General features: G+C 37.2%; 1 protein-coding gene across 2 annotated transcripts; it reads left to right on the forward strand.

The window, feature by feature from the left end:
- LOC128208252 (uncharacterized) lies at nucleotides 1-27,599 on the forward strand. Of its 2 annotated transcripts, none has more exons than XM_052911737.1 (33): nucleotides 1-187; nucleotides 583-699; nucleotides 1,111-1,243; nucleotides 3,394-3,520; nucleotides 4,562-4,690; nucleotides 5,996-6,134; nucleotides 6,565-6,672; nucleotides 7,953-9,356; nucleotides 9,541-9,633; nucleotides 10,109-11,596; nucleotides 11,792-11,893; nucleotides 12,006-13,341; nucleotides 14,074-14,147; nucleotides 14,336-14,437; nucleotides 14,678-15,847; nucleotides 15,983-16,121; nucleotides 17,128-17,294; nucleotides 17,981-18,309; nucleotides 18,489-18,707; nucleotides 18,847-19,154; nucleotides 19,549-19,669; nucleotides 19,861-20,052; nucleotides 20,195-20,894; nucleotides 21,077-21,294; nucleotides 21,620-21,787; nucleotides 22,086-22,356; nucleotides 22,541-22,701; nucleotides 22,871-22,971; nucleotides 23,362-23,508; nucleotides 23,718-23,887; nucleotides 24,088-24,278; nucleotides 24,469-24,679; nucleotides 24,860-27,599. In XM_052911737.1, the coding sequence occupies exons 1-33, from the start codon at nucleotides 112-114 to the stop codon at nucleotides 26,878-26,880; spliced, it is 12,432 nt and encodes a 4,143-aa protein (XP_052767697.1). In that variant the 5' UTR covers nucleotides 1-111; the 3' UTR covers nucleotides 26,881-27,599. The 2 variants fall into 2 exon arrangements, with proteins under 2 accessions (XP_052767697.1, XP_052767698.1); XM_052911738.1 differs by having other exon boundaries at nucleotides 10,979-11,596.
- The last annotated feature ends 258 nt before the right edge of the window (nucleotides 27,600-27,857 follow it).

A 27,857-nucleotide genomic window follows, 5' to 3' on the forward strand; every position in this document is an offset into this window, starting at 1 on the left:
GTTTTCCAATTCATGAAACGGATAGGAGATCCGGTGTTAATTTGCGAGTTTAATAATACAATCATACTGTAATATAAACTATGTCTGCTTTAAAGATCTGCTGAAGTCTAAATGGCGAGAAATTCGTTATTAAATGTTTTCATCGTTTTGTGTTTACTCAAAGTTTTTCTCACGGATTCTCAAACAGGTAATATTCTATAATATTTGTTAGTTTATAAAGAGACTGTTAATATCGCCGTGCTTCAGTGGTCACTTTGAACATAACGCTTCGGTTTATAATGAGACCAATAATCAATATAATCATGCAGATAAGCTGTTTAAGAATAATTTGGCATAAGTGTATCCTTCTTATATTGTCTATAACCATGTCCGATGGAATTCTTAATGTAGCACATTGATTGTGTTCTAAAACATGCTTGAGACATCTACCGTCACGATTCTCATGGTAAAAGCTATGGTCCATTAATAAATATAAGACAAATAACGAGATTATATGAACTAATTTTTATATTAGTAACATTCTTCATAATTGTTAAAATACAAATACATAGGTCCTGCGCAACTGTTTATATCTGATTCCAGTGACGCCAGGTTCATGCAACGCCCCTCTGACGTCATCGTTACGTGATGACCAGTTTACGGCGTCCTCTCATTACTCCGACGGCAAACACAATGCTACCGCCGCCAGATTTAACAGCGGTAAGTCACATTCGACTTAAAAGTTAATTGCATGTAAGAAGTCATCTCGTCGCATAGCGAGTCAAAAAAATTGATGCATCTACAAATATTGTACAATGCATTTTTAAAGTCATGGTCAGTATGGTACTGTTTTTTCTTTATTTCTCTCCATGTGTTCTTGGCCTGTGGAAGCGTTTAGGAGTATCTCATTACAAAAAATCATTTATATTTGCATCAACAATGGACCGATGCTTCCATGATTATGTCGGATACTTAATTGCTTTTTATATTTATGGTTTATACACAAGCTGCAGAGATACTCTACTGTTGAGACGCGCTTTTTAAACTAATATTATTCAAAGCTATCTTCACCTGTGGCGTTTCTTTCCACTTCGTAAAAAGTACGGATGTAAACCATATGTTTCACTACAGTTGGTTGGATAGCGTCCAGTAGTGCGACCCAGCAACCCTACGAGTACTTGCAGGTGGACTTTGACGTCACAATGCAGCTGACGTCCCTGAACTTCACAGGCGCCAATAATGGATGGTACCCACGTGCTATCAGGCGAGTGTTTATTTTTTTAAATAAAAATGGAAACTATAATTAAAAAAAAAAGATAAAATATCTTTCAAACACTAAGCATCTATTTTGAATCACCGCGGAAAGGTTGTTACACTCTGTGTATGCCCTTCATAAATAGTACACACAGTGACATAGAATGGCACCGATCTAAACCAACATAATGATAAGCCATTGTTGACCTTTATCCTGAGTTGATGAGAGTAGTAGGAAATTGAGGGGAGCAGTTATCACTTGGTGATGTTTTACTCATATAGAATTGAGGGGAGCAGTTATCACTTTATGATGTTTTACTCCTAAACGAGATTTTGTCCTTGGAAAGGCCCTTGGGAGGGGGCTAGACTCGTATTGTATACTGTGATGGTCCTTTACGATATAAGTAAACGAATTGACAATAATGCGAGTGTGTATAAGTAAACGTGAATGAAAATTGTTGTAGAACGATATTGTTCTTTATAGTATAAGGGAAACAACTGCTACACTACACGAGGTGGAAATACGGAGAAGCGTTATTCTTCTTGATCACAGTCGATGGGTTGTGAGAGTACTTTAAATTAGTACTTGCTGTTGCTAATTCCAGATCGTTTGTTTATATTTAAAAGCGAGGATTATAAAGACCCTTTGTATAGCTAAATGCTGTTTCAATGTTTGATTTTAAGCTTGAACCTCGCAAGTATTTTTAATGTTACCACTAAGTAAGTTAATTTCATCTTGAAAACAAGGTACAGTAATGTACGGACTTTATCTAGGACATCGTAAAAATAATATGTTGTGAGAATAGCTATGCAGGTAAATACAGGTACATACCATAAACTAACACAGTATTAAAATTAAATCTAAGACAAATATCGTGAACGCTTTGAAAACCCTTTAAACGGTGTGTATTGTTCAATAGGACACAACGAAAAGTTATCGGATTATGGTGAGGGTTATTGGTCACATTTTTACAGTCTGTACATGCAGATTTGTATGAATTACTAATTACTCTCACCAGTAAACATCGGCTTAAGACGCCTTACATAGCACGATGATATGTATAATTGAGGTAAGTCGTTGTTATTTTGGTTTTAAAAGTCATTGCTAAAATGTTTGATGAAAATGCTAGCGCGTTAAAATAATGCGGCTAAAGTTGTAGTTTGTATCACGCATCAATACTGACATTGGGAAGCAACTTTTCTTTTATATATGTATGCTTTGTTTTAAATAGTTAGTTCTCTTTTGAACAGCTGGACCCATCGAGCTATTTTGTTGCAAGATAAGCTTCAGTTTTTATAGTAGGAGGAATTTGTAATAGTAACACATATTTTTGTAAGTACGCATTAGTCTGGAATTAGCAACAGCAAGTACTAATTTAAAGTACTCTCACAACCCATCGACTGTGATCAAGAAGAATAACGCTTCTCCGTATTTCCACCTCGTGTAGTGTAGCAGTTGTTTCCCTTATACTATAAAGAACAATATCGTTCTACAACAATTTTCATTCACGTTTACTTATACACACTCGCATTATTGTCAATTCGTTTACTTATATCGTAAAGGACCATCACAGTATACAATACGAGTCTAGCCCCCTCCCAAGGGCCTTTCCAAGGACAAAATCTCGTTTAGGAGTAAAACATCATAAAGTGATAACTGCTCCCCTCAATTTCCTACTACTGATGAGATGTGCATGAACCCAGGGCGAAGGTTTTAAAAAGAATATGGACACGGACTTGAGTTTTCATTAATCGACACAAAAGCTCTTGGGTTGGTACGCACTAACGTTTGAGTTTCATACTCATGCGCAGGAAACTGAATTCTTAAATGTTTAAAAATATCTACCATATAACGATTTTTGACAGCTCAAATGTGTCTGATTGTTGAGCAGATTATGTGTAACACATACATCAGCTTTTACATCTTTGCTCATAAGCACTTTTACAAAACAATTAAAATCAAGCTGTCCTGAGTCTGAATCTCGAGTTCAGAAAGAAGGTGAATACGTGCCCTGGATCTGTATGCGTTAGGAGCTCTATGTGGCGTTTTAAAACGTACCATGATAAGACGCTAGATTCTCATAAAATCTGTTTTGACAAAAGTAATGGAAACAAACTTCAAAGCAAGTACTTAATTCAAAGTAAACGTTCGTATAATAGGTTGTCGTACAGCGACGATGGAATATTCTGGCGACCTTACACAGGGCGGCTGTCCACGGACAGTCTCGGGCAGCTCCTACCTCGGACCGCGGCTGTCACATTCGTCAACCTTGACCCGCCCATACTGGTAATAACAGCTATTGTTTTTTACTCATTTATTTTTAACACAGAGTACAAATCAATACAAATACATTAGGACAGTGATGGCATTATGACAATTCTATGTGCCTTTTATTTCTTTTTGCACACTCGCAACTACCTCCCCTCGCCCTACCACACGCACGCATGCACACAAACACACACGCATCCACTTACACGTACACAATCTTCCAAAATTTCAAGGCTTAAAGGCCAAATACTGGACGTTATGATGAGTCATTCATCACTGAATAAACGTTATGTTAGAGCGCCGATTTTACTGTGAATATTATCTAAAGGTCGAGGTTTAAAACTTGCAATTTCTTCTCGAGGGATCTATATTTATCATCTAACTATTGTTATTATATTCAAACCATTGTTTTGTCGGTTATACTTTTTTTGCGCCATGTACGAAAATTTGTTATGGTTATGCCAACCCCCGTATAATTTTATCATAATCATGCCGAATAAAATGGTCAATTACGTGTAGGATCTTATAACTGAAAATATATAAAACGGTTCAATATCGTATTGCTTTATCTTATCAAAATCATTTTAAATAGCATAGTTCACAATTGTATGGTATTCTATAATTTAGTTTTACCTATTTACACATTATTACTCTACTTACAGCATGCATTTACACATCAATTCTAGCATAAAATGCTTTTCTTATGACACTAAGGAAAATTAACTAAAAATGTGAAATGATATTTAATATGTTATTATTTCTTTTCGATGCTTTGCATAGGCTATTTATTTTAATGTTAGAATTAATTAATAAGCACTTGAATATGCATGAATGCAAAATCATGTACTAAATAATAAAGTCATATCTTCGTGTCAAAAGTACCACGTACGATAACTGATAACAGTTACGAAATGTACAAGTGAATGGCAAGGTGATTTCAAAATTTAATCACTCCCAATTATCGTAGAAAAACAAATGACGCAAAAGTGACTAAGAAAAAGGGAAAGAAATCCCCTTGAGTTCAGTTGGTAACACCAACATCCTGCTTTATGATAACAGGCTCGGCGATTGGCTGTTAACGTGGTGGAGAGATCAGGCTACTCTTCGCTGCGCATGGAGTTGTTCGGTTGTCAGGCAACAAGTCAAGTCCCGTTCCGCGCCGGTACAGTCGTCAACCAGGATATCCAGGTAGCCCTGGGCGACTTATGATACACATACATAATATATAATTGCATGTTTACAAAGTTGGTTTCTCAATATCTGATACTGTATAAATTATCATAAACATACCAAAAAGTAATAGTGCGTAACCGTAATAGTTATATATATCATGTGTTTCCGTTCCGGGCCGAGGGTACGCACGTAAGCTGGTATTATATATATAGAGGCTTGCCGAGTTACCGGCCACGCAGCGTGCCCTGTGGATTGGTTCAATCATGTATGTTTACTGTAATCCTTTATTGGCATCACAAGTTTGAATATGTATGCAAGTGTGTCCTGAACAAATTCTGATCGCGTTTTCCTCTTAAAGGTTTTCTCAATCTCCAACATGCATTTTCTACTAACATTTTATTGTTTGTTCAGTGGCCGTATTCATAAAGCATGTTAAGTCATTACCTACCTTAAGTCGATTTCTTAAAATTTTCATAGTCAAATTAAAAGAAATGTATTAATGATTTTAATATTAAAGTATGTTTTCTCAATAAGGTTTGATAAAATAATGAATTATGAAATCTTTAAGCTTTTATTTCATTTGGCTATAGAGGTACTTAAATTAGGAAAGTGTCTTTAGTTATGAAATGAATTACGAAGTGTTATGAAACCCGCCCCAGACTCGTGCCTCAATCAATAAGATCGCCATACAGATTGAAATTGAATCGTTTAGGGAAGCTCTGACAGTCATATGCTGATTACAATCCCAAATGTCCATTTCGTCACTAATGGATCAAATAAGAAGTTATGTAAAAGTCGCACCAGCGACTCTGCCTAGTATAGAGACATTTTGCATTAAACACGTTCGCGTTTATTTTGGGCTTCTATACAAAAAAGTCGGCAACGGGCTGCACCCGAACTACCTACTTAATTGTTTAAAAGACCAAAAATAAACACTATCCATAATTTAGCAATTTTTTTTATATTCCAGGTTTTTAGGTTTTTTTAGCGCTTTTATGAAGATTGTTACCTTTTTTTTTTAAATCTTTGAATTTACTAAAGACCCAAGATCAAAAAAGTTTGGTCTCATAAACAAAATGGAAAATGTTCAAGGACAATATACAGAAATCCTTGATCCTGTAACAGGAGACTAAAGATTGATCGCGAAATTTGTATCCGGCTAAATGTTCAAGCAGAATGTTTATCAAACGCTTCGACTGAAAAATTGTATTCAATGTACTCCCTAGTTACTAAAATATGAACATAGAAATAATACAGCGTAAGTGGTACTTACAATTTTTCTTTCTATAGCTTTCAACATATATGTATTGACTATGCAAGGTTGACACGACATGGATTCCAAACCAGAACCCATTCATAATTGACCGACACCTGATCGTCCGACCAGGCGTCACTTTAACGCTCCAAGCTGGCGTCAACGTCGTCTTCAAATCTGCAGAGGTCGGCATTGACGTCTTCGGTAAGACGTACATAGTGACTTCAAAAGCATAAAAACTTCAGCGTTATTTGTTTGAGATAGTCTTATGAGACATACACTTAAATTATTAATCAAACAATAAATACCATTCATTATAACATAATAAGTAATAGGCTTTAAAATGGAACATACGCTATAATAATATGAACTGATGATATACCTTTTAGACGGCTTATGCATTTAGTGCAAGGATATTACCATTTTTAACAATTTTCTTAAAGAAACAACTTATACAGAAGATGTATTTTAATACAAATATTTTCATATATAAACTGTTTCTCTTTACTTCGCTTTCCTCAATATATAAACTGTTTCTCTTTACTTAGCTTTCCTCCATAAATAAACTTGTTGAGTTCTTACATTGCAACACATCTTTTCTTGCATTTCTGTTTAACACAAAAGCATCTTTCAGGTACGCTTGTTACAGAGGGGCTGACGGGTTTGCGAACGGTGTTTTCCTCTACCTTCCCCGTTATTGCGCGGCCTTCAATGTGGCCTGGGATGTCACAAGGAGCAGGGGGTACGTCTTCATTTGGATGCTAAAAAGATATAGATTGTTTGATAATATCGATAGCAGTAACATAAATATTCATTTGATTGTATATATAATTGCTCTTATGCTTTATTATGTCAATCACCAACATCTTTATCGTCATCATCCTCATCATCCTCGCGGTCGTCGTCGACTTCTCATCATCATCATCTTCATCATCATCATCATCATCATCATCATCATCATCATCATCATCATCATCATCATCGTCATCATCATCACCACCACCACCACCACCACCATCGTCGTCGTCGTCGTCATCATCATCATCATCATCATCATCATCATCATCATCGTCATCATCATCATCATTATCATCATCATCATCAGCAGCAGCAGCTGCAGCAGCAGCAACAACAACAGCATCATCATCATCATCATCATCATAATCATCATCCATATCATTATCATCATCATTTTCATAAGCAGTAGCAGCAGCAGCTGTAGCACTATTTGGATTGTTTGTTTTAACATTATGTAATGATTTTATCAACATTAAAATAATTTTATGGATCTCTTGAGTAACGTTATAAAAATATTGATGAAATATCTGAAAAATGCATACAAGACAATACACTGTATTCGAAATTACTCCTATTGAACATGAAGAAAAGTTTAGTCGAGCGTGAAGAAATACGCGTAAAATCGTGCCAACGAGAGTGATTAATATAATGTTGTAATAACTTGTTTCACAATCGTTGTAAAGTAAATATGTTTAAACTAAACTAAAGAAATACGAGTGCAGTGGCTACCTAACCTTTTTTTTTTCTTGATAATACCTATTTTTGATCAAATATATTGTTCAAACGTTATCTTCGAAGTTAAGGTCCCAATCATATAAATTTAATAGACTATAACAGTTTGCAACGTGGTTCATAACTTCCCAGGTCCCATTCTGTGCTGTAGAAGTCGGGTTTGTTCATAAAGGCCGTTGGAGTTGCAGATTATTCGTCGCATGTCTTTTTGTGTTCGAAGAAAACATGTCACTAAACTTCCATAGCGTTTGGTGACATTGTCGCCGTCGGCGGTGGTAGAGTAGCACTAAAACGTTCGCATTTTAACTTAGAACGACTTTAAGATAATGACATGGAACTTAAGTACACGTATTACAAATATGAAGTGTAACAATCACACATGTAGCGTTTTCTATCATAATGAATCCATTGGACCCCTCTACGGAGAATATGGACGAGAGTTGATAATTGTCGGTTTAATTTCGTGAGTAAGAATTTCTCTTTTTAATTTAGGAAATATAACTCTACGCTATTCGTTGGTCCGGCAGGCTGTACATGGTATAAGCGGCAACGGCAGCCACATCCGGCTGATGAATACTGAAGTGCATTCATGTACGGCTGGTATTAGACTGGCTGGTGGTGTCGGTGAATCACATGCACAACCGATTTTGTTCGACATCAGTGTCCACACTAACGAATACGGCATACAGCTACATGGCAACGTAGAAGCACCCACTGTCTACATTGAAAACTCGAACGTTGACCGCAATAGCCGCAGCGGAATAACAGTCTCAAACTGGGCTTCAGTGGACCCTTCGATGATAAGTACCAATTTTATAATGTCAAACTCCAGTGCTAACAATAACTCCGACTATGGCCTACAAGAAACACTAAAACTTCCAATCAATATAAGCGTTCATGAATCGTCCTTTATCGGGAACGACGATGGTGGTATTTACTTTTACCATTACTATCCATACACATACACAGACGCATATAAGGTAGTACTTAATGTGACTTCTTCCGTGTTTACCGACTCGGGGTTTGGCATATACTCCTACTGCTATCGATGCTACTTATATAAGTATGCCCTAAAGAACAACTCCTTCTCAAGGCTACAGCAGTCAGTCTACATGTATGCTGTTGACCTCGACGGGCAGCACAGAGAAACTGCGACCATAGCTAACAATGTCTTTACATTGAACACAAAAGACTTGCATATCGACAATTGGAAAGGCAACGTGTCGGTAACTCGTAACTCATTTGAAGGATCATACGAGACTGTAAGAATTCAAGATTCTTCCGGATTGGACACGTCCGCAGTTGCGGTGGTTAGTGGAAACACATTTAAACAACTGACATGGTCACGGTCAACATTCGGTATCTACATTCAAAATGTCCGAGGAAAATTGTTGAACAACACATTCCTTAACTGTTCTTCGAGCACCCTTGTAAATCTTGCAAACAGGTATGACCATGAAGTGAGGTTCAACAGGTTTATCAACACTTCCAGTGTGTCGTGTTTCCTGCACACAGACGAGAAATACAATCACAGCAAAATGCTTATTGCAGACCAGAATTACTGGGACACTGCAGATATAACGCGGGTGAAATCAAAAGTCTGTGACTTCTTTCTGAACTCGGAGAAATCGATCATTTCCATAAACTCAATTTATAACGGCGCAGATCTGACGACTCTTGTTCACACCCCAAATCTGGACAGTTTTATATACACTTGGGATTTAGGCATGAATGCCTTTGTTGTTGGCGGTGTGATATCTACTGTTGCTAGCATTCCAACGCTTACAGACATAGACGTGGTTGTAAATAGAAGTGTTATTGTTCTGCCTGGCGCTCAAATCACCATGACAGGAGTAGCAGTCAACTTCACAGACGACCGAGGAGTGATCGTAAGAGGTACTAGAAATACTTATTTAGTTTTGGATTTAATATAATTATTGAATAAAATTGAAAGGAATTGTATACTTTTGTGAATAAATTTCACCGAAAACCATTGCTATAATTTTGTTGTATGAAACACGTGTTGCATATTGCAACACCTGAACTAGGCCCTTCTAAAAGATGTTATTTGTAATTTTAGGCAACATGAAGATTGAATCCAGCTCAAATAGGATATCGATATTCAGGAGACATTTAAAGAACGATTGGAACGGGATCAAGCTCTTTGATACCGGTTAGAATATATTTTCCGTGAACAGTGGCCTTGTATTAGTAAAGTGGTTTATACAAATCATGAATACAGGCCTTAACAGCAGCAACAATTAATCGGTAGTAAACATTTCAATTGCAACCCGATGCACCAAATGCGCCGATTGTTCAGAACTTTTATGATGTGCTCACATATATGAATAAAACAAGTAGGGCTAAAACAGCTGTCTCAAATATTGTACAAACACTGCACATCACAAGTGTATCCATTATACTTCCAGTGAAGATATTAAAATTAACAACGTTAATTAATTAAACATCGTTGTATTAACTTTAAAAAAGTTCTGAATAATCGGCTACTGTCTGTTATGTTGGATTATGCTAACTATTTCAATTATTCATATGTAGAGGCTGCACCAGACTGCACTAAGTACATTTATTGTCATTGCCATGAGCGAATATTATATGCAAGTAACCGCAATTTAACAAATGTATTTCAGATTTCATTGCAATCAACACAGAATTCTCAGGCGCGGTCTCGGCCATATCTATTGAAGGAAATGTTAGCTTTATTTGTACCAATTGCTCTACTGGCGTAGCACAGATTACCAGATTCATCTATGCATATGAGCATTACGGCTATGCCAATGTGTCTCTTGTACAGTGCAACTTGTCTGCCAACAGTCAGATTGTTCAAATGTCCACTGGGGCATTTTCTTCCATTAAAATTTATGTAATTGATAGCATTCTGCAAAGTAGTCAGAATGTGGTAGATTTACAAGAAAGATCGTCGGATTCGAAAGCTCATGCTGTTGAAGTAGCTATACAGAAAAGCAATTTGTTCTCAAGCGGATATGATGTTATTAATATACGGGGATGTGCATATGTTTTAAACTTTACATTGAAACAGTCTGTCGTTTCATCTACCCGCTACAGGAATATAATATACTTAAATGTGCCCTCAATTGATCTTGAAGCAAGCGGAAATAATTTTGTTGATTTCTCCAATGCCATATACATCTATTTCTGTAAAGCACTTTCAGACAAGGACATTCCTTTAAATTCAACAATCAACAACTTGATAAATATTGAAGCAAATACATTCAACAGCACAAATCCGGGTAGCGACATTTACCTTTACAGCTATTACGGATATGAAAGAAACCATACCATTGAGATAAGAAAAAACGTTGTAAATCCAACAGTCCCTGTTCAGAGAAAATTCTTACAGACGTTTCTACAGTACCAGTACGCCCATACACTTTTGCTTTCATCAAACACAATCTCTAAGCTACTGGACACTGTTTTGGATATTAGCACCAGATTTATTGAAGTTAACATTACAAATAATACCTTTTCGAACAATTTAGTGTGCATTCTATATCGAGGAACACCATGGAGATATTTCAAAGGCCTTAACATTTTAAATAACAATTACATTAACAATTCTGCTGCTGATGGGATTGTTCAGATACAAGCGGAAAATTTTTGGGATTCCCGTGTTGAACTGTCTTACAATAATTTTGAAAACAACACGGAAACCGTGATAACTATACAGACAGTAAACATAAGCATGGCCTTTAATTTCTTCGAAAATCCGAATGCAAAATTTAACCTGAAAGCAAACGCTATTGCAAGTTACGCAGCAAAGAACGTTATTGTGAATGCATCCCTCAACTTTTGGGGAAGCGATGATCCAAAAGAAATAGAGAAGACACTATTTGATGCTGACTATGATGACACGTTGTTGGATGTAATATACCGACCATATCTGGGATCAAAAAATATATCGGATATCCAGAACAGAGAAATCAGTTTCATTTCTGGGAATCGAATAGGAGGACTGGTAGAGGGGAATGTGACATTAGTGTTAACCGGAAGTCCATACACTGTCGTTTCTAACATTGAAGTTGGCACTAATGATACATTGGAAATCGAGGCAGGAGTTGTCCTACGATTCAAATCTGATATCGGCATTATTGTATATGGTGAGAGCTGGTTATATTTGCCATTTGCTTGTAACGAGTAAAATGATACTTTTTGAATAAAAATAAACCAAAGTTAACAAAATATACACGAGTCGCACATCGTAAACAAAAACACAACACCGCCATAAACGTTAATATTTATCTATTATATAATTGTCGATACGTTAATAATAATTTTTGTTTTTCACATATAAGGCCAAATGGATGTTCTTGGTTCTCCGGAAGCTTTCATAGTCATGGACATGGATGCATTCGAATCACCATGGAGGGGAATTGACTTCTCGGCTTCTGAGAAAGGTATGTTTCATCCTTTTCTGCCTCAGATTTACGTGTATGATTGATTTATTATTGTTTTGTTATATTTTGTTTTGATAATGTTTTAATTTATGGCATTGCTTCGTACTTTCAGAGTCACGCGTACAATATTTAATAGTTAATAATACGAAGGAAGGAATAAAAACAACATCTTTCACTTTCCTGAAAAACGTGACGTCTTTGAACTCGGATTCTTCTGGAATTCAGATATCCTTAACGGATTCTTTGAGCTCAACATTATCAACAACAGCTTCGGAGTTGACGGCCGTTAATTGCTCTAGAGGAATTGTCATAGTAGGTCAACCTACAAACATGTCTTCACTCACAATAACCTCTTGTATGGTGTTAAATAATTCCTTATACGGCATTGAAGTAGAGACAAGCGGAAATGTTACTTTAAACAGTTGCATTATAAAAAACAACACAATGTCAGGATTAAAACTTAATATGCAGAAATACGGCAGACTGAGTCTCCACAAGTGTGACGTAAAGAACAATTCGAAACGAGCCATAGAGGGCACTGTTACTGGTGGCCTTAGTATTGATAAGTGTAACATTTCCGACCACATCATTGGATATTACAACTATTGGCGAAATTGGGTTACTGACAAGTTCATTGACATCCTTGTCAACTGTCAATTGGGTGAAAGTTTTGTTTTTATAACAAATTCTCTTTTCTTGAACAACATCGCCGACGGTATACAGTTGAAGACCAGTTATTATAATTATGCAAACGTGTTAGTGATTGTAAATGATAACACATTTTCAAAGGGAAATAAGACATTCCGGTATCAAAACGAAAACTACTATCGAAAACGAACTTGGAACACCATCAGGTTTATGAATAATGTTATCGAAGAAAATGTGATACCGTTAAGCAATAGCAATAATGACGTTTTGAACGAGTTCATCCTCGTTGACCAAGACGAACTCTTTATTGATAAAAACACGTTTGTAAGAAATCGTGGAAGATCAGCCTTTGCAATAAATACCGTTTATTTGGGTCATATTATTAATATGACCTTTACTGGCAATACGTTTTTTGACAATGATTTCACTTTTACAACGGTTGATGTTAGGTCACAGGCCATAGCAAACATCCACAGGAATGTTTTTGAACATTTCGGGCAACAGATCTGTACATTGCGAGCTCCGGCGTTTGATATAAACTACAAGATGAACGCCACACACAATTTCTGGGGAACTGACAACTTTACAAACATATCTGAATCTGTCTGCGGTTACGAGAAAGACATGGGATTGAGTTTTGTGTCTTACATTCCCTTCTACACCGATGGTCGACTGAAAACATTAAGCACGCCAGATAATTTCAACTCCGTGGTTAATGGTGGCGAAATAACGACAACGGTTACTTTATCTACAAGGGACCACCCCAAACCGATTCTTATTTCTCGTTCAATACTGATCAGGTAAAATATGTATACATTATAATTCATGTTGCGAAAGCTATCTTCCCTGTCCGCACAAGATACACCATCAATTGACCCAACAGAGCATACGTGTTTTAATTGTCTGGAAACTAGTTTTCTAAAATGTATATTCATATCAGTGACAAACTAATCACTATCATCGCAAAAGACAAGACGAATATCAGTGTATACTAGTTTATAGCAAAGAAGTACACATTATGTATACGATATTTCGTTTTTTAAAGAACCAGATGCATCAATGCAATATTATATTAAAATCACAAGATACCTAAATTGACTATTTCGTAGTATTTTCACAATCAATATCATTTGGTCTTATCATCAATTCCGCCAAAAAGCTCTAACGATAACGTCCGGTTGTTATGTTAACGCAAGGAATTGTGTCATTAATTTCAATCATTTTCGCACAACTGATTCAATGTGAGTACATAAGATCGGCAATTAAATGGCACAAATTGTCAGTCGGTGACCACATACTCCGTTTTGCAGCGATAGAAATATTGTTTTGTTTATCTGAAAGAAAATTACAAGCGAATATGATATGACGTCATAAGCGAGGACGTAGGTATAGAGTATTCGGTTCGAGCAAGCCGGTTAAAACATAGAACAATACGATATTATTAAACCGCCATAACGCCGGTTAAAATTTCTTTTACACATATTTTGTTTTGTTTCCTTGGCGCAATACTATTTTGTTCTTTTTTATTTCAGACCTATGGGATCATTGTTTATTGAGGAAGGTGTTACTTTACGGTTTGAAGAAAAGCGAGGAATATACGTTCAAGGTATGGCAAGTGTTTAATAAGTCTCGTTTAGTTTAAAAAGTGTTATTGGCGACACCAATGGAATGCATTTTCATTTTGCGCTGTATATGTTGTCGTTTAAGTATATATATTCATGTTTTATATAGATGGATATTTGCTTGTTTAAAACAGTGGTTTATCTGTTATAATATAAAACTCATTTGTTTTAGGTTCTTTGAAATGCTCAGGAACCACTTTACCCGTAAGACTGGAGAGCAGCAGTTATAGATATGCATGGGTTGGACTGTTCGTTAACTCAACGTCCATACTTGGTATGTGCAGCGCAATAGCTATTTCATGGTGGAATTTGATAACAAATGATATCATATTTACTTAACAAGCTATATGATGATATTATCAGACGACGCTGTAAATTCATTCTTTAATTTTGGTAAACAAGACAGAAATCGGCTAAGAAGACTTTACAAAGTATATAATTAGTATTTATATATTCAATATTAGCTTCATTATGATTGGATTGGATTTGATCTTTAAATTGTTTATTTTTATAGAGCAAGACAGAACCCGATTAATACACACTATAATAAAAGACACTCAAAATGGAATCGTTGCATACACACAAAATCTTGAATTTACAAAGGGAACTATTTCTAATTCTGCTACCAACTGCTTATTGCTGTATCCATCTATTACGCGCCTTACTATATATGACTTTGAGGGAGCAATACTTGAAAATTGCACACAGAAAGCAGTGTTTGTAAATGGAATTGGTAAAACGGCTTTGATGAATGTAAACATAAAGAATTCGAAGACAGGCATATATGTAGCTGGAGCGGAGGGTTCGATTGATGTAAGGTCTTCCAATATATCGCTGATACATGACGTCGGAGTTGAAATACAGTTTACATCAAGGTACGCTGCTGGGAATGTAACATTCGAAAACAACATGATATCTAAGGCATTTAGAGGACTAGTTATAAACGTTAAAAATGACAGAACGGTCAACACAATCACGGTATCACGAAACTCTATTGATGATGCCCACAAGGATGCTCTCTATATACGATTTCCAACATATCGTTCATATTATGTTTACGATGGCCAAAGATCAGTTGAAATAGCACTAAATACGTTTCACAATTCGTGTGGGATTTCGATCGAAACATGGAACAATGCTAACCTGACTTTCAACAACAACATTATTAGAGATGCTGTAAGTGTAGATAGCGAATGTCTTTTCAAAGGCCTTGCTCTTGGAGACGGACGGCACACTGGAACAAGAAGATTTGATATATCAACCAATGCTTTTGAAAATATAACCGCAAAATGTATTGTTTATCTCGAAGACGATGACAATGCGAATTTGAAAGGGGAATTTCTGTATAATCAGATAACTGAGACACATACAGCTGAAACCACAGTGTTAACCAGAGCTTACTTTATAAACATATCTCAGAATATATTTGATAATCCATTATCAGCATTCGATGTAAAGACCACGCTTGAGGGATCACGCATACTAAATGCTACAGAAAACTGGTGGGGTAGTTCTGACGCAGCAATAGCTTACAATCGCATATATGATCAACGTCGTGACCCAGGACTGGTTTTCTTTGATGTTGATCCAGTCGTTACTACACTCACGTTAGATTGCAGCAATGTGAATAACTGCTCCCAGAAAGGTGAATGTGTGCGTCACCAAACATGCAGATGTTCTTCAGGTGAGAATTTCAAATGGTTTTTGAATCCTTTTCTTAGAGTAAATAATGTATTTACAGTAATTTTCTAAAACGACCTCAAATGCACAATAAAGTATAAAATGCTGTTTATAAGAATTTGAAATCGTTACTTAACAGGCTGGACTGGTCCGTCTTGCACGGAATATGACTGCGTTGGTGTCAATAACTGCTATGGAAACGGTAAATGCGTTGGTCCAAACGTTTGCGAGTGTAATGAGGGATGGAGCGGATCACTTTGTATATTTGCATCATGCAAGTACGTGTAGTTGATTCTTGTTGTTTGTACTGTGTGCATGATTCGTGTGAGCTTAAGTAGCTGCATTTCTTTGGTATATGCTCATTGTATTTTGAAACTCATCTTCAATGCTCTGCTAAATATCGGGCGTCAATAAGCATTTCATTTGAATACGATACATACGACAATGTTTTGGCTAATGAGCACATATACACCCGAACAAAAACCCGACATGGCGTCGCTCGACGTGGGATTCTGGTCATGACGTGGATGACCAAAATTGACTTAAATTTTACGTAGAGGAGACATGGAAACCCTAATGTCAATGCGAAGTCGATTTACAACGTGGTTTCGACTTGGGATTCTCACCTGACGCTTGTCTAAATTAAATTTATATTCGACATACGTGGTTTCCATGTAATGGAATCACACTTAATACCTACCTTCCTAAGTTAACAATGCAAAATACATTTAGATTTCCATAACCTATATGAAACACTGTAACAATCGTGTCACCGTCGGCATCTTATTTTGGCGCATATTCGAACTAGGGATCAGGACAATGCTGAATATTTGAGCCAATCGGAAAAAATAGAGGTCCAATATCGGACTAAATATATTTATTACCCCACCCTCTTGATCTTAATTAATTGACTTGATTTTACGTTCATTTGATTGAAATGTCCATTTTTAATATCTCGAATATTATCATATAAAGTAATTGATGAAAACAAATATCAAAACTGTGTATAAGTTGCTTTTATAAAAACTCATGTAGATATTCAATAATTTAGAGTCCTTAAGTTTAGGCTTGTGTCCACGTCTGTGAATTTGACACAGCGCGTCAAAGTTTAATGTGGTTACAAATAAGAGAAGTGTGTTACAGTATTTTATGTTGCTAAAAAGAGATGAAATATATCTAAATATAACATTTAATATAACTAATATAGATTGTAATTCAATGTTTATTTACCTACTCGTGGTATACAATTCATGTACAGTTAACTATTACTGGAATTTGCTTCAGAAATGTACTCGACTGTAGCGGGAGAGGGTTTTGCACCCAACCAGATATCTGCTCATGCTCGCAGGCTTTCACTGGTGTCGACTGTGGTTCCTGTGTGCCGCTTCATTGGGGTCCCGACTGCAGACCTTGTCCGGCTTGTGTACATGGTTCATGCAATCTTAACTCAGGTACATTCAAGAAGTAATATATAAATATTGACTGCATTGAGGGTGACAGTACATATTGTCAACCTGAGGTAAATACTGTCGACCGAGGCATTATACCGAACAAAAACTGTAGTATTTTAAAGACTAAAAATACCATTTTCACTGACAGCTGCGAATCTTGCTGCCATTTTGGCAAGAATTGTCGGCTGGTAAACAAAGACTGGTGATACAGACTTTAAGCAAAATACTATCAGTAAATCCCGTATTCGTACCGTATTGCCAATTTCATATGTTCTATAGAAGTGAGGTCTTATAATTAATGCATTTTAAGGTTGCAATGCCAGTCTTATATTAATCATAATTTTTCACATACAAATCCAACATGGCGGCGTATTTGTAGTGTATTTTCAATTTCATGACGTCAGAGAGTGACAGTGCGGCAGAGGGTGATAGTGCGGGGTGATAGTCGAAAATATTGCCCTGGCGTTTTTACTATATGTTCTATAGAAGTGAGGTATAATAACAATAAATGTCTAAAGTAGATGTTTTTAATTTTATTATCACTGTCTTTTTTTAATTTGCTCATATTAATAGTGTATTTATACCATAGTACTGGGGTTAGGCTAAGCCCAACACTAACCAGTGCACTGGTATATATTGTGCGAAACAAAAAATAACACAAATAACACAATTGGTCTTTCCAATAGGACATTGCGACTGTGAGGACGACAACTGGAGCGGATACCTCTGTGACAGGTGCAGTGAAGCATTCTACGGTCCAGATTGCCTTCCTTTAATTAAAGTACTTGATATTGTGCCAAACCAAGGCCTTGACAAGGGCGGGAACTCGGTACATGTTTGGGGTCACAATTTTCCAGAAACAGCAAATCACATCTACTATTGTAAATTTGGAATTACTATTGCTAATGGAACATGGATTGCATGGAATCACGTTGTTTGCGTTTCTCCACAAAATACAGAGGGATCAGTAATGCTTGAGATTTCACCGAACGGATCTAAATATACACATGACAAGGTATGTTTATTTTTCTGCAAATATTTCTAAATGCACATTTGCATGTACGAAGCAAGTTTTTTTTTATCACAAATCCTTTAAAAGATAGAATTCGTTGTCCGAAATGGGTTTGTATCAAGAGAAAACTCTTCGTAGTCATACATTTGTATGTTACAGTTTATCGCACGCTTTTTTTTCAGTTAACATTTAACTACTACGCCACATGTCCACCGGGATCCTGCGGCCGTGACCTTGAACCTTCACATGGGCAGTGTTTGTTCGGTGGCTGCACATGCTTCCTGCCATGGGTTGGTGACACATGTTCGAAAGAACTGTTGTCGCCCACCATTTTTGACCAAGACCATCAACAAACAGTCGAGGAGAGCATGAAATACTTTTTGCAGCTCAATTTGATGAAGGTATAAAATTATAATGCATTCATTTATTTAACGAACTGTTGAGCAAACAGTGTACTCTAGAAATACCTCTTTATGAATATTTAACAAAGCAAGACAGGTCACATTCGACAGTTTTCTTATAATGTCTCTACCTCTTCAGGGCGACCCGCCAGTTCGATGGTCATTGTTAGAGGGACCACAGGGCATGACAATTGATGAACGAACCGGAATGATATCCTGGTTGACGCCCCTTGCACGCTCTCAGTCGTACCGAATTCGCGCACGGGCTACAAATACAATCGGAAGCGATACAAAATCATGGGAGTTAGCTGTTCCGTTCTCTTATACAGCAGAAGTTGAGACTTCCGAACCTTCAGGAACTCTTGCGAGTCCGCGACCAGTGCAGATACAGGGTCGAGTATTATTTTCAAGAGAGGACAACCACCGGATGGTACCAGTTGATTTAGAGTACGGGACTATTCATTTCAACATTTTACACTCCAATCCAAAATGCATTTTTCTATAACAAGATAAATTCATAAATGAATAAGTAATAATATAAATAGGTGCGATTGGTAGCAACGTTGCTTATATCAAAATTAGCAGATACAAAATTGATTAATAACGTGAAGCCGTTTCATCAAAACGTGGGAGCAACTTTGAGAGTGCAGTACCAATCAAGAAAATCTCAGAACGAATTTGTAATGAAACGGTCCCCATGTCCATCAACCATTTATACATAAGTCTTTCTTTCTTTTACTTACGCAATATTATGCGCCGAATGCTTATCATAGAAAGGCCGCGAACAAAATGTAATATTGTAACTTATGTCTCATAACTACAACCATTCTTCAATTTACAGAGTAACCGAGGTGCAGACGGGTCGAAAAGTTGTTATTCACGAATGGTCCAACCCGTTTTCCCCGCAATTCTTTTTAGCAACACACTTTCCACGAGCTGACGACGCTGGACAGTATGTTGCAGTAAGTGTGGTGTTATTTTCTATTAATTATATCGTTTATTGCTCATCCATACCTGTACAATGAATCCGTTTGAAATTTCGGTTTTTAAAAATATGGTGTTCTTATCACTACATGGGCGAGCCCAGTATCAAAAGTCTAAATTTAGTCTTGCACAAGTGTATACATGTCATCACATACCTATATATTCACAGGTAGCGCGTCATCCCGGCGCCAGCCGAAACCCCAACGCCAGTGTACACTGGTCTGTTTTGGGCATTAGATGTGAGCCGGCTTCTGTCATTGTTGATGAAAAAATTCTAAATGAAGACGGATCAGTAGTTGTTCAGAACGTTTCAAGACTTGTGAATATAGGAAACTATCCTATCACCAACATATCATCTATGGTAAGTAATTCTAGTCAGTGCCAACCAGCTGAGTCCATGTCCAATTAACCACTTTGTAATACGACTATATAATGGAGTGTCCGTTCAATTTTCGAAGTAATCCAATGCTTACATATTTGGATAGGTGTTATATTTTTTACAGGTTGACGGCATGCCAAATGCATTTGTGCGTCGATATACTAACTCTTCCTCAAACCTGAATATTGAAACTCTTCAACCTGGCGAGAGACTATCGTTCGATCTAGTTGTCAAAGATGCTCGTCCGCTTTATGGAACGATATTTGTTAAATTCAGCACGCCGGAGCGAACAAGTACAAGACTACGATTGTCTATTCGTCTGACTATTCTTAAACCATTACTCACATTTTTGCCAAATTCTTTAAATGAAAACATCGTACAAGGTACCCAAAAGATATTTGATGTTAGAATCACCAACGAAGGAGAGGTAACAGCATCTAATGTTGTTTTAAGTCTCCCAAACGATGCAAGGATATCGATTGTCTCTTTTGCAAATATAAATGCAACAACAGACGGTGTCGAAGGGGAATCGTTGACAATAAGTCCTGGGCATTCTGCACAACTCACTCTCTCTGTTATCATTGGAGGAAATGAAGCTCTTGGTGAAATGTCTGGTGTCATCTATCTGAACTCAGACCTGACTTCAACACCACTGCGGTATAGATTCTACATAACATCAATCCAGCAGTTTAACTTAACATTTACAGTAAAGGATGAATACACGTATTTCGCGGCAGATTCACCCTTGGTGAGTAACGGAAAGGTCACGCTTGTCAACCCACGCCGAGGTTATTTTGAAACTCGATACACCACAAATGAAACTGGTAGTTCTTTTATTTAATATTAAGAAAAATGTTTTTCCACAATATATGGAATTCTTATGCTCTTTTAGAAATGAAATGATAAATAAACGTTTTTGATTGTAAATTTTATATAAAGTGGATTTCAAATTCTATACAAAATAAGTTAGATTTAATAAGCCTTTTAAATAATCCAACTTGTACAGGTTTCGTCGTCTTTGAGAACATATACGAAGATGTGTACACCCTTCGGGCCGAAGCGGAGGGTCATGCCTACTACAGTGAAGTTATTCTTGCCAGCGCCGACCAAACCCAGTTAGACATCTTCCTTCAACGAATCGCCGTCAAATATACGTGGTCAGTTGAGCCCACCACCGTACAAGACGTATATATCATTCAACTGGAGTCTACGTTTGAAACTAACGTAATACCATTTGTTTCATTAATAAGACATGGACTAGAGTAATTTTGAATTTTTGCTTTCAAAACTTGGAAACCTTTCTTTCCTATGATGCCTCGAGTTAGTCACGAATAAATAACGCCAATGCCTCATTTATAGCATTCTGGACTCTATTTTAAAACTAAGGGATTGAGTAGACAGTATTTCCGGACTCTGTTGTATGCATTCGTTTGTGTAGTATGAAATCACGTTAATTGCAAACATTTAAGACGGCGCACTCGTGCCTTTTATAATGGTACCAATACTTTTAAAGGACGAGTTTTAATACATAAAGAAGTTATTTCCTCAGGTGCCGATGCCAGTAGTAACTATCGAACCAGCTAAAGTCAACACCATTCCGTACGAGCTGGAAGAACAGGAAATAATAAATTTCAACATTACAAACCACGGACTTATAAGAGCGGATAATGTGAGGTTTACTGTGCCACAGAACCACCCTTATCTGGACTTTGAACTGGTAAGATTCTTCTTTCTTTATTTCTCTTTACCCAAGTCAACTTAGCTACAAGGCGATTAAAATATTTTATTGCATGTGTAGTCCGACTTTGTGACATTAGGCCTCTATAAGCAGGATTTTCGTGAAATATTTGACTATATGTCTTGTCCCTGTAGTTTCCTCTATATTATTAGTATGGAACTAGACGCTCGCAAATCGAATTTGTCATTTTGTATATAAGAGGTCCAGTCAACCTTTGGTATTCGTAAAAAATGGTCTCATATAAAATTGCAAATACAAAATGCTCTTTTCAAAACAGACTGTTGACGATATAGGAAGTGTCGCGGCAAATACATCGATTATTGTTCCTGTACGAGCCACATTAAAGAAAAGAGTAAAGCGTAATTTTGTAGCGGACTTTGTGTGTGGACTGGCAGTATTGTATGACTATATCTGCGGTGGAACTCAGACCCGTGGTTTGGATGTGACGTTGACGAGGGAATACCCAGGACGCCCACCGCTGCCTTGTGGACTTGGAGGTGGAGGTGGAAGTGGAGGTGGCGGTGGCGGTGGCGGAGGTGGTGTGTCGTGTAAGCAAAGCCATAATGAGTGCTGAATGCAAATGTTCTTAAAGTGCTTTAGAAGCAAATTTCAGTATCAGTCGGTTGATTGCATGTCGCAAATATTTGCTTAATTTGTACATTGTTAATTTATTCACGCACAGTATTTTTTAACATGATTTCCGTTTGTTTAAACCTTTTTTTGTTATTTCAGACTCTGGAGGTAGTTCAGGAACAGGAAGCGGGTCCGCCGTTTCATACAACCCCACAACTCCCCTGTCATGTAACTGCGCGAAAACACTTATTAAAAGCTGTGCCCTGGCGTTCCATCCTATTGCTGGCTGTGCTCTGGCGATTTCCGATCTAGCTTCCGCCGTAAGTGCATTAATTACTTTCGATGCATTTCAACGATATGATTTTTTAATAAAAATAATGATGTAATCAGACACATTGCGTTATTACATTTGGTTGTGTTATAACTTCTGCTTCATGATAAAACTCGTTAGATGTTTTGTTCGCTTTTATATTAATTTACACTTTACAGGACAGCATCCTTGATGGTATTGTTCCTGCTTTCGACACGACAATGGCTTGCGTTTCCCCGTTCATCTGCCCACTGTGTGGTCCCATATATACCGCCGTAAGGTAGCGTAATATGTGTTTTCCTACTTAATAATAATTAAGGCATTGAACGGATGGGCATGTCTGTCTATTATCATTTCTTCATCGTAGCGCGATGTGTATTTTAGCGTTTGAATGAAGCTATTATGAAGAGGAAAAAGAAACTTGAGGTACCTTTTTGTTGGCTTAAAGTGCACGATTTTAGGTTGTAGAATAAAAGGTGAAAATGTCAAAATGCCTGTAACATGAGCTTGAACATGACGAGGTATAATAAAATTATAAATAAAAGGGTAAATGAAATGGTGTTTGGTGTATTGTAAGTCAAGACTGAAGTGAACCTCATTCCTTCCTATTTAAATTTTGCATCAGCAATCCATGTCATACCTTTATTGAAGCAAAACATTGGCATTACAGATGTCTCATTGATGTTGTCCGCGATTGTAACAGCGCAAGACGTCGCCGCGAAATAAGTTCTTCCATTGTGGACAACTTGATGGAAACGGCGAAACCAGTCGACAATTTTTTCAACATAATAGCTGAAGTTCTCGGAGACGATGCAATGTAATACATTTAATTTGAATTTTCACTTGATTGTATGCTTATTTATTCTTTATTTATAAATGAGTGTTAAGTAATTAAAAACAATGTTTGTAATGTACATTAATTTGTCAGTATGACTCTTGAATATGTTTTCTGCATAGCGGCACTGCTCACCGGACCCCTATTTTAGCTTAAACTATAATTACTTGTCAAAACATTTTCGTTTATAGGTATGATTTGAACACAACCTGGTACCAGACGTTCAAGCAGACTTTGTCAGACGACAGTGATCTGGGTATTGGTTTGTCCAGTCCTGAGTTTGCCTCAATCTTGAATAAAATCACAGAGGAAGCTTCGAAGGCCATTTTGACGCGGTTTTTACACCGTTGGAATAATACAGGTGCTTAGCATTATTTCCATCGCTTTCTTCCTACGATTAAGTCGTCCTTCTCCGTTTGTGAATGACACCTTATGATCTAGTCATCCTGTGCGTTGCATCTTATTCTGCCCAAATCCAGACATGAACATTTTTTATTAAACATATAGAGTAAATCTTAGACTAGTTACGGAGTTAACAGGCAATACATGATATTTCTGAAGCTGCTGCCTGGGTGAACGGAACGCTGTCGGAGTTGTCGGACACGAGCACCGTAATCAACCTATCTCGCCTGCAGCCCCACTTTGAACAGTACAGACTCGATTTGGGGGCGGCCAAAAGCAAGGGATTCAACTCCATATTCGATGACTTTGACTATGCATCCAATGCATACAGGACAGCTGAAAAACAAGAGGTTTCAAATACATTTCTCATTTAATTTAGTGATATCAGATAACATTGTCTTTCTGTTTTATTCTCAATACTTGAAATTTAATTTCAACGTTTAAGTAATTTGAATGTAAATTTATTTATTAGATTTTAACATGTTTTTGCGTCTTCAGTGGTCAGAGAAATATTGTTAACAATACACACTGCTTTTATAGAGTCAAACAAGCGGAGGGGAGAAGAACGATGGCGTATGTGCACGTGTACGAGTCCGGATCATTCAGGAGCTTGTCCTAACGAGAGACGCTTTCAACGCTCGTCTCGAAATTGAGAACGGGGAAAGTTCGGACTTGGAACGTATACACGTCGAGATTGAGATACGACAGACATACGGAACTGGAGAGCTGCTGATTGACAACTTTTCTATTGGTATTTTATCTTACATCTTTATAAATATAACTGTTTAATTGTGTGACTAACATATTTAGTACAATCTAACCTAGACGTCTACTTTTTCATTAATTATAAAGACTTACACTCATTACATTGTTCAATTTGTTCAAAATAATTGTCCTTAGAATAATAACACTTCTCCTATCGAAATTTTAGGCTCGCCGACGTTGGTCGGTATCACAGATGTGGACGGAACAGGCCGGCTGTCCAAAGACATGTCGGGGTCCGCGGAATGGCTCATCATCCCTTACTCTAGCGCCGCCCCTGAGGACGATATACAGTACGACATTGGGGGAAGACTCTCGTACAGCGTCGGCGGCTCGGATTTTTCTGTTCCGCTTCTCCCGGACACAATAACGGTGAAGCCGAATCCCAGTCTGATTGTTCACTATTTCCACGAGAAGTACGTAAGGGGCGATGACCCCCTTACTCCGGAGACTGAACCCATTGTACCATTTAGTCTAGCTGTGATGGTCATGAACAATGGCTTTGGCGTAGCAAGAGCGTTGAAAATAACGTCAGGTCAACCAGAGATAATAGAAAATGAGAAGGGATTGCTGATAACGTTTAAAATCATTGGAGCGCAGTTAGGTGACAAGTCAATTACATCATCGTTGACAGTTGACTTTGGTGACATTTCGTCGATGACAACTAAAACAGCCAGATGGCTACTTACAACCACCCTAATGGGAACGTTTTACAACTTTACTGCAACATTCGAAAACATCAACCCCCTCGGAGACCCGCAGTTGTCCCTGATGGACGAACTCGGGTATCATGAACTGATTCATTTGGTGCGGATTGAGAATGTTCATAAGGATGATGGCCTGGATGACTTTTTGGTCAATGACCTTGCAGATGAGGATGGTATACCTGACCGCCTATACAACAGTAATGACGGGGAAGATGTGGCTGAAGTGGAAAAGGCGAATGCTACTGACTACAGTGTTAAAGAGTTTGTACGGTCTGGGACAAAAATATACCGAAATTTAACATTTAGCGTTCAAGCAAATGCGTCGGTTTATTTTTATTTGAGATTTGAAAACACGTTCTCAGACAGCCCATTATTGTATGCAGAAATCAGTAAAGAAAAACGAGCGCTTTTAGTAGACAAAAATGTATGGCTCACATCACATATACTTGACATGGAATTGATTCATTTATTAGATATTGTAGAAATCAACACAACAGATGTGGTGTCTTCTAATTATACATTGACGTTCGGTCCCCGTAATATGTATGCACCACGTTTCAACAGTTCTGTTTATTCGACAACTATATCTAGACGACTCTCAAAGGGAACCGCAATTGTAACTATTCATGCTTATGATATTGACAAAGATGACTTTGATATGTATATTGACACATACAACGTCAGTAGTTTTGTGATTGAAAAAATAAGTCAGACAAGCTATGAACTAAAAATAGCAGATGAACTGGTTACAGGGTTTTATACTATCCCAGTAGTTGTGCGTGACCATGGCATACCCGCCTTGGTATCGGCGATGAATGCATCGATCGAGGTGAACGACGCTGATGTGACGGGAACTACACATGTGCGTTCTAGTACCACTACGTTATCCTCTGACCTCACGAAATCTACGTCATTCACCAGTAACACGCCTGAAATGACATCAAACGTTTTAAATCAGTCTTCAACGACGGCAGCACCAATGACAGTTTCTACAACCGCAAATTCAAACACAACAGGTTCGACGATTGAAACAACAGCTGTGCAATCTATGTCAACGGCAAATCATTCAGCTGTTGCAAACGTTACATCAGCGACAACTTCGTCGACGAATTCACAGATGACAGTTTCTTCTACCCCAAGTACACACACAACAGGTTCGACATTAAAAACATCAGCTGTACAATCTACATCAACGGACAATCATTCATCTTTCACAAACGTAACCTCAGCGATAACTTCGTCTAGTGTCACATCAACTGTTTCCGATTCCTCCAAAGGATCAATTTCACCAACAATAAAGATCATCACTTCACCCGTTACCAAGACAACCGAAGAAACGGACGTGGGAGAGTCGGAAGAACTTGCCACGTGGGTTATCCCCACAGCTATTGGTGGAGCTGTTTTTGTTGTAATTGTTCTATTCATAATCGTGTTTGCTTATACCCTTAGAAAGAAATCTGATCATGGAGACTACAGAATGTAAAAATAAAGGAAGAACATGTGAGCCCATAAGTCGAAATTTGTATTTACCATTTGTAAGGAAAGAACATACGTACTATTAACTTCATTTTTGTATCCATCCTTCGTCAAGGAAAGAACATGCGTACTATTAACTTCATCTTTGTATTCATCCTTCGTAAAGGAAAGAACATGCGTACTATTAACTTCATCTTTGTATTCATCCTTCGTCAAGGAAAGAACATGCGTACTATTAACTTCATCTTTGTATTCATCCTTCGTAAAGGAAAGAACATGCGTACTATTAACTTCATCTTTGTATTCATCCTTCGTCAAGGAAAGAACATGCGTACTATTAACTTCATCTTTGTATCCATCCTTCGTAAAGGAAAGAACATGCGTACTATTAACTTCATCTTTGTATTCATCCTTCGTAAAGGAAAGAACATGCGTACTATTAACTTCATCTTTGTATTCATCCTTCGTAAAGGAAAGAACATGCGTACGATTAACTTCATCTTTGTATTCATCCTACGTGCCATTAGGTCCACGTTTTGATTTCATTCTTGGACTCGTGAACACGAACGTGAGAGTTACCAGCTCCTTGTTTGTATTCGTCCCTCGTGAAAGTGTTTGTAAATAAATGCTGTGTTTATTACTTATGATACAGTTTTAAAAAACACAATGTGGAATTTATTTTTAAAGTATTAAACAGAAACATATTAAATAGTTGTTTTTCTTCACTCCAAGAATAAATAATCTAAATTACATGGTCAGTAGATAGTGACCCTCATTTGAAGAATGCTTTTCAAATGCTTTTTTATAAAGGTGCATATTCTCCTATATGCCAGTTTTACTCCTTAACTATGTGTACTGTACTCTACACATGCAAGTAAAAATAAAGATGTTTCGTATGTGTACGAACACATGGATGATTACACCGTCAGCTTATGAAAATAAGATTGATGTCAGATACTATGAAAATAAATATATAAATATTAT

This window comes from Mya arenaria, chromosome 11, assembly GCF_026914265.1.
Source record: "Mya arenaria isolate MELC-2E11 chromosome 11, ASM2691426v1".
Taxonomy (NCBI): Eukaryota; Metazoa; Mollusca; class Bivalvia; order Myida; family Myidae; genus Mya; species Mya arenaria.